General features: G+C 35.7%; 1 protein-coding gene across 1 annotated transcript; it reads right to left on the reverse strand.

The window, feature by feature from the left end:
* Positions 1 to 1702: 1702 nt before the first annotated feature.
* LOC117206550 (calsyntenin-1) lies at positions 1703 to 14950 on the reverse strand. The gene is made up of 4 exons (XM_033446012.1): positions 14817 to 14950; positions 6841 to 7120; positions 4429 to 5240; positions 1703 to 4345 (listed from the first exon to the last, which is right to left on the reverse strand). Exons 1-4 carry the CDS (start codon positions 14920 to 14922, stop codon positions 2688 to 2690), a joined length of 2856 nt encoding a protein of 951 aa, XP_033301903.1. The 5' UTR covers positions 14923 to 14950; the 3' UTR covers positions 1703 to 2687.
* Between the last annotated feature and the right edge of the window lie 132 nt (positions 14951 to 15082).

Raw genomic sequence — 15082 nt, forward strand, 5'->3', positions numbered from 1 at the left:
CTAAGAGCTAAGAGTTTTCTTTTTTTCTTTTTGTAAATTGATTAGGAAGGAACATTGTGCAAATTATATTAGAGGTTTTTGTTTCCTTTTTTTTTCTTTTACTTAAAAATAAAGTGGAAAATTGGGCAAGTATCATGCGATGGCTTTAGGCTCAGCCCGATTTTACGTGCTACCGATTAGAAATATATATCTATGTATATATTATTTTTTTATTGTTTGTCCTCATTGATAGCATGCTAATAATAAACTGGGCATCCACGATTTTTAAATACTTAGTTTAGTCGAATATGAAAGACTCGATTGTTATGGAAAAAATATATAGATATATATATATATATATACTTATGAGATCAAATATCGAGTTAAAAAGTTTAACGCTTAACGCTCCAAGCGTGCCTTTCAGGCACCACCGATGATTAATTATGTCGAGAAGAAAAATAAATTATCTTTGTGAGGAAAATATAGATAGCGACGATGACAATTTTGATTTTTGCGGCTATAAGCGGATCTTCAGCCGGAAGCGTTTCTTGCAAAATTTTTTCGATGTTACACTCGAACGAGAACGCTTCAAAAGCTCAAGGCGTCAGAACGAGAGTTGAAAAAGTAAACAATTTCATCGAATACTTTGACGAGAAATTCCGAGACTATTTTGTACCCGGAAAAAAAGTTTCTATAGACGAAGCTGTTGCGAAGGTTAAGGGGAGGGTTAGTTTTATATCCTACAATCCACAGAAACCCACTAAATGAGGAATACAGATATTTGTCCTGGCCGACGAAAAATCCGTATACGTTTATGGCATTTTACCAGACTATGGCAAGCTCGTATCGCAAGATCTTATAAAACCAGATCTACCAATATCATCACGAATAGTTTTACATCTGTGTAACAAATTGTTACATTCCGTTCCTAGCTATGCAGGATATCACGTTTACACAGATAGATACTATACAAGTTTAGTCCTGGCAGAGGAATTATTACAAATTAAGTGCCACATAACAGGTACAATACAAAAAAATCGCAAACACATACCACAAGGAATTTCTAATCCGAAATTTATCAATTCGAATACAATTGCAATGCGCCATTCAAATTAGTTACTCCTTGCTTGGAAAGACAAGCGAATTGTCACTATGTTGAGCACGTATCACACCTCTGGGTCAAGAGTTATAACTAGATTTTCACGAAATTCTACTATTGAAGAAGTTTCAAAAGCAAATGTGACTGCAGATTATACGAGTAATATAGATGATGTAGATAAAGCCGATCAATATGCATCAACATATTGTTTTCTGAGAAAATCGTTGAAATGGTGGCGGAAATTGTTCTTTTGGGGACTAGAAACAAGCGTAATAAATGCTTATATACCTGACAAGATTCCTCAGGAAAGGAAAGGAGAAAGCGCTTTGTCACATTATAAGTTTGTCAAATTATCAGTAAGTCAGCTCATAAGTAACTTTCGGAATAACAATGTGTATGGCAGGCCTTCCGGAACAGATAAGGAACAACGTTTAGATGAGAAACTCCATATAATAAATCAGTTGCCAAAAGGGAAAAAGAAAAAGCGTCTTGTTTGTTCACCAAAAGGAAGTAATGCGAATGTTTTAAAAAATTCCACACATTACTCAATTATAATTAATATAAATATTGTAATCAAAATTATGTTACCTCTAAGGTGAATAAAGGACGTTTTGAATGACTTTAATATTATTATTTACACGTCATTGTAGCATTTAAAATCTGACACTTAAAAACTTGCAAGTCGAAGTATGATGAGAATAAGTTGGAGTTGCCGGTCGATATTCGCAATTAAAAGTCGGAGCGTTAAGGGTTAAGTTAGAAATAAGGAAGAGTAATATGTTCAATTAGATAACAGTCAGATTACGTCATCGGGCTGTCCTGTGTATCAAAGGAAATGATAATTGAATATAATAGCAATATATAATATAGTAATTAGCGTTAGTAAATATTTATAACAAGTAATAGTGGAATAGAATAAAAATAGAATAAAAGGAGGAGAAGATAATTAAGAGTATAAAAAAGTTCCCTCGTCCTACCACTACTGATAATAAAAATAATGATGGTAATAATAAAAATAGCAGTAATAATAATAATATTAATAATAATAATAATTATTAGCAGTAATGAGAGTCAAATATAAATTAATTACTTCCAATATTTACCGAGAATTTCCCAGTAAACTTAAGTATCTTTTACGTGTATCTTTCATCCATCAACATCAACCGTGTTGTAGACAGAAAGAGTTTAACTATTCGATAAAGCGTCCCGCACTCTCTTACAAATTTTGCTGGCTTTTAAGGAGAGTACTAACTAGTTGGTGTGCATTAACATTGTACGATACCAATATGTCTTCATCTATGGGGACGGATATAATACGACGCTTTCGTATTTATACATAGGAATATGAGATTAATTATCGAAAATATTAATATGTTCTTTTAAAAGACGCATTCAAGTTCGAAAAGTTCCAAGTGATAAATATTAGAATAGTTTATAATTTACCAGACCTCGTTATAGAATCACGTTCGTTCTATATGCATTACGAAGCGTCATAAGAAAAGAAATAATAATGATTTTTTGGAAGGGATTAATGACAAACAATATGAGTTAGTACTCCACTTAATCACCATATGAAGAAAGGGGATGGTGAATGCAGAGAAATAGTAGTTTAAACATCACGATGATCCCATTCCAAATCATGAGGTGAATTATGTCGGCGATGTCGGCCATTGCTCAGCTCACAATCATTCTCGCAATCGGAACTATCTAAATCGTCATCTCTGTACGATCCATCTTCGGAGTCTGAACTTCCGGAGTCATCGACATCGTCGTCTCTCTGGCTCTGGTGATGAGAATCGTGTTCTGTGAGCCTCTCCATTGGATTCACGGTAATAGCCAATGCAGAATCGTCCCAGGCCATTTCAGTTTCGGCAGCCAATTCATCTCCAGCCGATGGTCGTCTCTTCGCGGCTCCCCTGACTCTCGCTGCTCCCACCACCGCCATTAAGAGTAAGAAACAGATACAAGCAACAGCGACAATGGTAACTGCGTGATTACCACTTGCACCCCCGATGCTTCTGTTACCTTCGCGAAGCGCGGCTGTTGCATATTCTTCTGGCAAATCTGCGTGATGAGGAGACAATTGCACGTGTCCAGGTGCTGGTTCCAGAATTCTGGCGATTGGTGGATCATCAGGAGTAGAATGGGGAAGAGCGGTAGTTTTCTCTTTCGGATGAATGACAGCGAGAGTTTGCACGTATTCGTTGCTAGCGAATCGACCGCTGAGCTCGGAGCAAGTCAGTTTGAATACACGATCAAGATAGTAAGCTGGCTTGCGATTCGTATACATGATGAGACGTATCAATTGTTGGTAGTTATAAGGTGTGTCAGCGCCAGAGAGAACAACACCATCGCGATCTACACGCGCAGTGATAGAACGGAATCTACGCAGAGCATCGCCAGGTAAACCTAAGCTCTCGTGGTCGGGATTAAGACTTGGATAAACACTGACCGCGCATGCATCCAATCTGGCAGCGGAACCGGCAGTGACACGAGTGTCTGGGAACACGCGTACACCTAGACGAAAATCTGCGTATTCCCTAGCCACGTAGCCGGTCCCGTTGACAGTTATACCTGGACGAGGTGGTGGTAGAACAGTGACGTACGATTGAACAGTTGGTACCGGGAGCGGATTGTCTTCACTACCTTCGCAAACGATCGTTGTTTCTAAACGGAAATTACGGCGACCCGGGGTAGGAAATCGTCTGGAGTTGGAATAACCAATACGACGGAGAAGCGTCTCAACGTTAGTGCGATTATCTCCGTCGATTCGTACCTCTGTTAGATCGCAATTGGTGAGCAATTGGGTTCCAGGTTGAAGCAGATCCATCGATGGCACATGAATACCTTCCTGGCAACGACGCAAGCAAGACAACACGTCTGGTTTCTCGTTTCGTCCAACTAGCACGGACAATCCAGCCAGATAGCCACGGAAATGATGTTTTGTTTTATTATCGGAACCCTGCCAGCATGCACCAACAACGAGAGTTGTGTTAACGCCTTTCGCAGGATGCAACGGCCAGTCGTCGATCACTTCCGGATTCTTCTCGTCTGTATGCCATTCCTCTCCATCAACGAATAAGGTCACGTGAGGGAAATCAACTTGAACGGCGTAATGGTGCCACTTATCATCGCACACTTGAGTAAGTTTCCAACGCCACTCGGCAGGCCGGAAGATATTAGGATCACCCTCTGAGAAATCACGTCTAAGTAGCAAAATCAGTCTGCAGTTTCTAATAAACAGGGCGTAATGATGTCTATTCATCTCTGCAAATCAAACAATGGATCGTTTAATGATACAAGCCTATTTCATCCGATGTATATTTTAAGAACAGTTAACGTAAACTTACTGTGATCATCGGCAGCGCACAAGATGTGTTCTTTAACATGAGGGTCTTGTCTGGGTCGAGGTCGGTGTTTCACCCAAACTCCGACCGTGAATTTTTGTGCCAGGCTATGCTCCAGCACATCGTTAGGTACAATGGCAGCAGAATCAACGCCGTCAAATTCAAAGATTTCATCCGCTTCCCTGCCTTCGTCTCGAGACAAAGATGCGGTCCAGGAAGTCGTAGGCCCAGGAGTTGGCAATAAATCTACGCTATCGCGAGATGCGCCGCATAATTTACGTTGGCTGCGTACACCGTATGTGTCACGGTCACAACCTTTCCCTATATGGTCCGTAGCAAGAGTTAAGGTGGCTCGAACATTGCGCAATATACAGGGAGCGTCGCAAAGATCCAGCCTAGCGGAAGGAAGCAACGGTTGAGAACCTACGCCAGCGGCATAGTCAACCCTTTCTGGAATTCCTCTCCAACCGGGGGCGCATACACGATTGACTTTAACGGTAACCATAGCAGGTGCAGATTGTTTCATACCACAGTCATACGCTACCACGCTCAAAATGTAGTTATGGGATCGCTCGTAATCCAATGGTTCGGTATTGCGTATCGCTCCTTCATTGTCGATGATGAATGGTTGGTCAGCTGTCAAAATTTCATACTTGCATACGTCACCGAATTTCGGGGTGCAATCTCTGTCGGATGCTTCCACGCGGACAACTTCTTCGTATAGGCGACCTTCGTCCACGGTACTGACATAGGCCGGTTGTAAAAATTGTGGTGCATATTCGTTCACGTCCACCACGGTAATATGTACCGTAGCACTAAAATAACAACGTTGTTTTTTTAGATATTTCTTGTCATATGTGATTAGTTACGTAGTTATATGATTAAATATTACATATTAACCATATAGCTGTATGATGTTTAATATAATAATACATAATATTACTAACTATATACTAACTATAATTAAAAAGAATGAATCCTACAATTTATAACTTTATCTTCATCAAAGTAAAAAATAAATAAATAGTGTAACAAGGTTTATCTTTCTATAAACTACTTTATCTCAATGCGATCTGTTACTGCGTTATGAAGTTGAATATGTTTTTATGTTCTCATGTTCAAGAAATAAAAGTTTTTTTATTAAACGTCCTAAATTAGGACCCCTGGTATCTCTATTCTTAACACTTTGATCGCTGCTATTACGTAAACGTCATTTCACTTTACCATCTGTTGTCTGCCCCCGTCACGTCTACGTAACTTCTTTTTTTTTAATTTAATCGGCACTTACGCGTGAGACAAATAATTCCTATATTTGATACTGTTTCTATTGAAACGAAACGATTTACAAATGCACTGAAAAGGCCGGCAATTTGTGAGTCTAATGATCCAGTGAAAGTGAATAGTCAGGAAATGATTATAATCCCGCTTTTTACAACTGTATGCAACGATCAGAAAATAAATAAATAAACTCGTATAATGCATAAGCGTACAAAATAAATTAAGATGATATGATAAAGAGTCAGTAATGATGATGGATTCGATGCGATTTTCTCCAAAAGTGTATCATAATTATACGATAATTCGTATAATTATTCTATTAAACTGAGCGAGAAGTACCGGCGGTTGGCAATAAGATCTGCGCCGAAATGTGCGGCCGTCAAAGTGTTAATTAAGGTATAGGCAAACTTCAAACGTCATTATACTCTATACTTTAGTAACAACCTCCACGCATTTGTATAGTCGATAGTAATTAGAACGCAAAATAATCAGTAAACATAATAAAATATACAGAGAATTTAAAATTCGAGTTCGACATCTACGAACAAAATCGATGTAATCAAATCCAAAGATTAGATAATTATAAAGTATAAATGTATTAGTATGTATAGTCTATTATAAAGAGCGGTCGAATTTCTTTATAAGAACAGTAGCTTCGAAGACTCGTACATATAACGGAAGCTCGCCGTGGAGATAGATGAGAAAATAGAACAACAGGAAGCAGTTCCAGTTCAGAAATACTGGAAGGTAGGGCAAACGTATTTAGTACATATTAAATTTATCTCTGTACAAAACTAGACGAAAGCTAATGGAGTTCTATGCAAGTTCATTTCCAAAAACATTAAATCATTAAAGCGGATCGTATCGTGATATGAAATGAAACGTCAATATTGGAAGTTACAAAATAACTGATTATCGTGTAGCAATTTGGAAATTAATAAAAAATCGATTCGTAAAAGTCGCTTCGCGTTACATTTAAGGATTTAATCAAACTAAACTATTCGTTATATATATATGTATCATTGCTCTACCTACATAAAAGATATATAGAACGTATCGCATCGTATCAGTTTGAACAAAAGATAAAACGAATTACACTGATTGCGAAATGTCAAGTTTATTCAATGCAGTTCGTACTTTTCCGATAGCGATCCGTTGCAGCCAACAGCTTCGATATCGAACTTGTAGTTACGCCGTTTCTCGCAGTTTAGAACTCTCAGTGCCCTCAGCTCTGCCATTCCTTTCTCTTTCAAAACAATCTCGAAGGGTGCATCGCCATGGTGCTTGTTCGCTATACGGAAGGAGCAGACTTTGGCACCTATAGCTCGTATTTGTGGCGTGACCTCGACCAAAGTTTCGTTTTCCTTCACCAGGCCATGGTATCCACTTTCTGGACTGTCCAAATCCAATCGTGGAGCTGGGGGCAGAGACAAATATGTAGTTCAAACACAGATGCAACTAAACAATAATAGCATAGCTCGATATACAGTTGCTCGAAGTATCTTAAGTATACTTATAAAAACTTGTAATGAACACATTACACCAAATATAAGATGTTGTACCAAACGTATTGAAATTTCACTAGTACCGTGATCAGACCTGACTATCGTCATTGTATCAGTAAAGTTTAAAACGAGTCCAAAGGCAGATATAAGAACGTAATAGAAACATAATAGGAAAGTAATTAGACAGCAAGTTTTCCACCATGTTGATAGATTTGAATATTCGATGGGGCCATCTTTAACACTTGTTACGTGTTTTAGAAGGTGATTCGTGCTGTATACTAATTTCTTAGTGAATATATTTTCGCAGTAAATATCTTGTAATTTCTATGCACGCTTTTAAATTCGTTTCAAACTTTACCAATATAATCGTGACAACAGCGTCTCGTTGCGGTGCTAATAAAATCTCAAAATATAGAATCGTCGTTTCGAATAAGAACTGTTGTTTAAAAGCTTCTAGAAGAATTAGAACATCTTCCTCTACATCAAACGATAGATATTATGTAAGTAACATATAATTTGGTCATAAATCTTATTCAAAGTACTATAAGCTGCACATGTTGGAAATTTTTGTTCAAAAATAATTTTCTCATTTCTCTGCTCTGTAACAGTTATGTCAAATTAATCTTAGAAAGAATTACACGTTAATGTTCATAATACAGGATTATTAAGCCGTGATAAAATATTAAATGTTAGTTATTCAAGCGTGGCTTCCCTTCTTTTTTCAAATTAAAAATATCACGAGTCGTGGCTTAATTTCGCAATTTAATCCCTGGGAATTGTTTTGTCGACGAGCTTGTCCAAAAGAGAAATAAGGGTTTACAGAAATAGACCGGAAGCTTCGTAGGGTAGAGAACGAGGAATCTCTCGAAACTCGAACAATGCAAGATGCATTAATTAAAATTTCGCGTTGGTTTAAAAAAGAACTTTGCCGATTATTTTAAATCATTGTGCATGCACCATGAAAACTTGAACCTTCGTTATTCCTACCTTATTAGAACCAACAGGCAGAGATTAATAATTTACCGAGCTTACAACAACTGGGCCATTATTCCTCGTGTACTAATTAATGGCAACTAATGTTTGTTTACGTTTTCTTTCATAAACCTCTGATCTGAAATACTCCTATTTCATAGTGGTTGTTGATTGTTAAATATGGTAGTTTAAATACTACTTCACGCGAGATCAAATGATAATAAACACGCGATAGATCTATTTTTATCGATTTTCTTACTTTTACGTCACTTGATGGTCGATAAGAAAAAGAAATATATGTTCATATATATTTTAATATAATCTATAGATCGAAAGTCCTTCGGAAATAAGCGATAAATCCACTGTTTTGTAAAAAATGAACAATGTTGACTTAGCTGTTATGGTAATTTAACTTGGCATTGATATCTTTTAAATATTTGGGAAAGTGACGAAACATATATTCAATTCCAATGTCAAATGTAATGATAATTTTAATGTAGAGTTAATCGACAACGTATGGAATTAAAAAATTCTTCTTCTACGAGAGATGGGAAATACATCTTATCGTGTTTGTCACTTGTGGCCTTCATTTCTTTTTGTTCTGTCAGAGTGCTGGAGATGATCGGAATATGTAAATGCCTTTTACACAGAGAATTTAAACTACATGTAACCTGAATTCTTTATTTTTAGAGATAGTTTCACCGCGATCGCCCGAAAAACCGAACGAGCTTTGGCGATTTTTCGATTTCGTGCTTTGATGGAATCGCGATATCCATTTGCATGGTAAAAGTCGGGCTCGTGAATTACTAAAAGTCAAATACTGCAAAAATTCCATGCATAATTGTTTCAACCAAAGGATGATACTTTTAAACGAAACGAAAAATTCATTTGATATTCTTTCTTGTATTTCTTTGACGAGTATAATTGTTTGTAATGTTATCTAGATTATTCTACATCGTATTACAAAGATCCCGTAGGTTGTAAGTTATTTCCTATAGCTTATAAAAATTAGTTAAAATATCTTTATGAAGTAGTCTACCAATAGTATTAAAAGTGAAGAACCGCAGAAAAAAAACACTTTTATTAATCTCTTTCCAACAACTAACAATGACAAAACAACAACTTTCTTACTCGACAAAAATGTGCTCCGTAATTTTCCTCTTCGAATATTACTTTTCATCTTATTCCCCTTTAAGCAGCTCATCGTATTAACACAAAAGGATAAACAAAGAAACTCAGTTTCCTACGTTAGTATTATCGATTGCACGAACAAGAGCATCTATTTCAATGAAATTGAATGAAAGAATGATGGAATGAATCGCGTCGAGAATACCATTGACAACCGATAAGTTCGATACCGTTTCCACCGTAGAACAACAATTGCTGACCGTTATTCCGCCCCATATCGGTGTTCCACTGCGACGCATCAGTGTTTCACGTTAACACCGATCCGCGAACAACAGATGAGAATTACTATTTCAGGCTAAAAGCAGTGGTTAACGCATTCACCGCCAAAGGTATCTCTCGTGGTTGTTACAATTCCATTCAGAGTTGTTCTCGTAATTCAATGTAAAAGTAGATTACATACAGCGAGGATTATTCAATAACAATTGTTAGATAGAATTAAATTAAAAACGCGCGACGAAATTTGTTTATAGAAAACTGCGTTTCTCTGGAAATGAAATTTAAGAGTTTGCGTGCACAATTTTTCAGGAATCTCGTAGACTCGTTTAGATTCAATGATGTAGCGAAGGATACCAATAGAACATTGAGATTTATCAAATTATAATCAATCGATTAACGAATCGTTTAAATCGCTATTTCTTAGGTAGAAATTTTCTTATATTTCAAGTTCTTTCTCGCTATTCAAATATTCGAGGGTAACCGAATTTGAGATAATATTTCAACGTAGTCGGTGCCAAATTCCAATAATTTTAACTAAGTTTACATGAACAGAATAAAGATAATAAAAATAATTCTAGATCGTTCAAGTTCAATTTCATTAAGTGTTTTTACCTTTGGTGAATTACCTTTGGTGGTAAAAGAAAAAATTGCATTTTTTTTATTACAATTATCGCAGAGTAATATCGACCCACTAAAATATTTCAGTAACAGTAATCTATTAGGAGCCAACATTCAATTAATGTAACGTTTCGTTTGCGATGCTTGTACACTATTGTACACTATTGTACACTATTGAAATGTAATTCAATGTGTTATTATAGTTAGTTTGTTGTCCATAAACGTGCGATTGGTGGTTAGTCAATGGAAAGGTAAGCATGAATACCTTAGAGAGGGTGATAATTGTACAAAGCAATTTCTGGTATTTAGTAAAAGCACCTTGTATCAAGGTGGCATCGGACCCTTGATAAAGTTAAGTGCAGTGCCAACGAAATGTCGGAGCACCACTCTAAAAAAGTTTTATCTTCAAACTTTTACCGCGCATAGCTAAAGCTAATAGGTCGTGAAATTTCCAAAAAATGTATTTTTAAGTAGACGGTGAACTGAAAAATATTAGGAACCCAATGACAATCGTTAACCGTGGATACCGAATCGCTGAAATATTGAACGAATAAATATTTAGTAGCTTAAACGTGCGCGATACTATTACGTAGCTTTTCTCAATAGCGTTAAAATCAATTTAATTGTAGGAAGACAGAGGAGTATGTTGGGAAAATTACGATGAAGTCCCGAAAGTGTGGAAAATTGTAGTCAGTATACCATTAAGCTATCGCTTTGTACGGAACTAACAGAAAGTCAAAGTAAAGTTTGTTGGTGAAATATTTCGTAAACATGAGTCTAATATCTTTTGGTTCTCCATCTACTTGCAAAGTTACATCGAAATCGCTAACATTTCACGTGAGTGCCTGGTAAAGTCTTAAATTGAACGAAACTACGTTCACTGCTGCTTTCTAGAAAGTTTGACACTTCGCACCTTGCCGCTGAGACCAGAATTACTCTTTCAGATGCAAATACATAGTCCACGGATCTAGATAAAATTTATACGATATGTTCCACAGAAACAATATTTTAATTGATATTCATCCTAGACCTATTTAATTTTCATTGACCAAACTGCTGAATTTAACATATTCGTTTAACCAACTAACAGAGAAGTATAGTAAGGTAGAGTACATTGGAACGATACCACAACGATCGTAATTTATCTCTTTAATAAGTGTTAAAATGCTTAGGCTTTTTATTACTAGATGACTTTTTTCATTAATAATTTGATACCTCGTACGAGGTTTATCGCATCTATACAGATATCCACTACAACATTCATATAAGCAAAAAACATATAAATTCTTTCCATAGTGATTTAAATCTCGAGATTGCTGTTTTTTTTTTTATAAAATTGTTCGTGATTCAACGTGTACAGCGGATAAGATTGAAATAAATTAACGATACACTTTTTATTACTTTCATATTATTTATATTGTATGGCAAACTTGTCTAAACCATTAACCTGGAACGGATTTCCCTTAAGTACATGCACGTATTTCATTGCATGCTGTAACGAAGACGTGCTACAACAAATCAGGTTTCACAACCAATTATATTAATTCTAGCATACTCCAGTGTACTTGCTCGACTAGCATAATGTCTATCGGTTATTCCGATAAAGATCGAAAAAGAAATGCATAAATCTTATTTAATCTACGGTAATATTATTCAAGAAGCTTTCACGATGGCCAAATTTAATATAGTTAAGCTCGCTAAGATCTTCAACGGATTTTCGATCCAATCACGCCCTCCTATACCAACTTTGAAGGAAATGAACTTTTGACGTAAAACCGAAACGAGGGAGAACAACGCGTATATTTAGACTGACTTGCTTATATTTTTTTATATGTCTAGTAAATAATTTCTTTGTAAGCTTCCAAATAGTTTTTCGCTTTTCCTGAAATTCTTGATCCAGCTGTATCACATCTGAAATATATATGCGATATGTAAGGAGAATGTTTTTTAAATTTGAACATTAATAAATAATTCACAATGTGAATCATATTTATATAGGTTTGGTATAGGTACCGTTTCACAGCATATAACGTTTTATCGCTAAAATTAGGGTCGTTCTGTGTTTCCCGAATATGTGACCATCTCCAATCGATCCGATGGGTATATTTTAAGAGCGCAGTTAAATGCATTCCCAATCAAACGATTCTCCTATCTTTGTTTTAAATCGTACCTCTGAAGTTCAAATTACTCGATTTATACGTATCAATATTTACCAAATTACTATTGCACCTAAATCTAAAGAAAAGGTCTTATAATACTGATCAAGAGAAATAAGAAATGTTTAGTCAACAAAGATGCCAGATTAAATTATTTAAATATTAAATGATTGTTAAATACTTCAAAATCGATAGTAGTACTCGTAACAATTTCAACAGCTAATATAATTATGTATTATATAATGTATGTAATTTTACATTTACTTAGAATGATGCTCGATCTGTGCCAGCTTAATTTCCTCGCCCATAATAAATAATGTGATTAAATTACAACGATCAATAGAAAAAAGATATACACATACATATATCGAACGTGACAATATGGAACAAAACAGAAATGACTGAAATTGTATGTATACACCGATTTATGATTCACATACGTGAATGTAGGTATTGCATTGTATTGAAATGAATGGAGAAAACATCAAAAGCTTTATATAAAAAGGGAAACAAAGTTTCATTTAAGTCTCTCTAAGGAGTTAGTAAGTAAGACACATAATTGGTGTCTAAAATCTGGATAAATATACTTGATTGTCCTTTTTATTTGGAAGATTACATTTTTCTCAAATAAAATCATAAAGAGACTGTTTCAAAGAAACATTACTAGATATACAAAATAATTACATAACTTGCTAGCATTTAGAGACACTTCTCTCAAGAACTTTTGCCACTGAGGCCCTCTTACACCCAACAGTACAAATTACACTGTACTGTGAAAAAAATTGATTTGATATTCCACGTTGATTAAACACTTTTTTATTCCATTTGGTAAATTTTGAAAAGCCAGGAAATTTTGGATTCTTATTCTTTTAGCAGCCTATATATAGTTATACATTATGTATCATAATTAACAACTTACATTTATTCTTCTCAGTAAATTCTGTAAGCCCTTAAAACTTTAAATTCCCGTTCTTCAAACACTCTATGTATAATTATACGTTATATATTACGGTTAAATACTTATACTATACGTTTTACTATCATACCTATCATACAGCTTCTCTGAAGCAAATTGACTGATAATCGATATCAAAATCATCGTTATCAATTGAACATACATAATATTACAAAGCTCAAAAGAGATGAATCGAACGTCTGTGTCGATTTATCGCCGTGCGCGCTTCAAAAAACGTTTTGATTCAATTCCACGGGGAACGAGACTTTATTGTGCTCGAAATTAAGCAATAATCTTCATAAACGCGAGATAGATGGGATTGTTTTTAATTATCTTGCAATGTAGACAGTCATATTTGCAAATCAAGACACGTCGAACAATTAGCACAAATAAAAAGACGAGCATGAAAACGAAAGGACCGGTCGTGTGTACTGAACACTGTCGCTTTATAGAACACTGTCGCACACAGTTCATTAAATACTTGGAGTTGTTACGCAAGATATTTTACGAAATATCGACGAGAAAATATATTACCAGAATCATTTTATTACAATATGTACATTTTAAAGTCGCACTTTACGTCACGAAAATTATTTAATAACATCGTAAAGTTTCTTATCGTCATAAAATGGATTAGTTTCGTTTGTAGTGAAACGAAGAGACAACCATTAAGACGTATAAAATATAATTTGTAGTATTTTATGAGATTCTGTAAGAAAGAAATACATCGTATGTTATTGAAATTACATCGTGTAAAATGTATCGAATGATATGTTGAAAAACGCAAAACATTGCAGCAACCACTTTCGAGCAATGCAAATCGTAATTTATACAGCATCGAGAATTTTGTCTAAGTTTACATGGAGAGATATATCTAGATGTAATTCCAAGTACTGTTAAGATTCCAATTAAAATTTAACTATAAACACCAAAATTAATTTCTTATCCTTTTTAGATCTAAATAAATATTCGATAATCGACCTTGTCCTGTCAAAATATCATTATGCGTTAGAAAGAAGATAATAGCAGATTTATATAGAAACCTATGCCTGACAGCGCCGTAAAACGTTACTTCATCCGTCTAACTTTAATCAAGTCCTAGTTTCCGATGCGACTGGGTCCAATCTGATTCATATCTATTTTGTTATCGCAAAGCGTGACTAATGCTGTCATATGTGGAATCGTAACATATAATCCGTATATCTGGCTGAAGTGTTATTCTTTTAGCATCACGACTGATCGTATACAGTTTCATAGACGTATCGCAACACCGATCGGGGCTAGTCAATGAATTCGCCATAACAGTTTCGGTGACTGCAGGTGCTCTCGAAAGAACAATTGCACCTGCGAGCTTACCACTCCAATCAGCGACACACCGTAAACCGATGCGTGACTCGATGATAGCAATAAAAACAATTCGTTATAAGCAATTTTTTTAAGCAAGAAACGATAATTGAAGAAATAAGATGAATGTAGGGCACGAGAAAAGAGAAATGAAATCACCTCCATGATTGTTGAAGGAGCTCGGTGTCGACTCGAGGGCTGAGATGCTCGCGTGGGAGAGACCGAGGGTCAACCCGAAAAACACAGTGCTAGCCACCAACAGCATTCTCCTTATCTCCTGCCTCCAGGATACTCCGATTATTTATTCTTCGGCCGACAGCACTTGACTTATCACTCGCAAGAAACTCGCTTTTTAAAAGAGCATCGCCGTCTACTACACGACTCGCTTGTGACACCACGCACAATCGCGAAGTCAATATTTGAGC

Source organism: Bombus bifarius, unplaced genomic scaffold, assembly GCF_011952205.1.
Source record: "Bombus bifarius isolate JDL3187 unplaced genomic scaffold, Bbif_JDL3187 scf7180000007966, whole genome shotgun sequence".
NCBI lineage: Eukaryota > Metazoa > Arthropoda > Insecta > Hymenoptera > Apidae > Bombus > Bombus bifarius.

Excerpts from the sequence above, each read along its gene's own strand:
- LOC117206550 (XM_033446012.1), bottom strand. The coding sequence starts at position 14,922 with ATGCTGTTGGTGGCTAGCACTGTGTTTTTCGGGTTGACCCTCGGTCTC. Across the intron at positions 7,121-14,816 it reads CTCCTTCAACAATCATGGAG|CTCCACGATTGGATTTGGAC; the intron begins GTGATTTCATTT and ends CTCTGCCCCCAG. Across the intron at positions 4,346-4,428 it reads GTGCGCTGCCGATGATCACA|AGATGAATAGACATCATTAC; the intron begins GTAAGTTTACGT and ends TTTGATTTGCAG.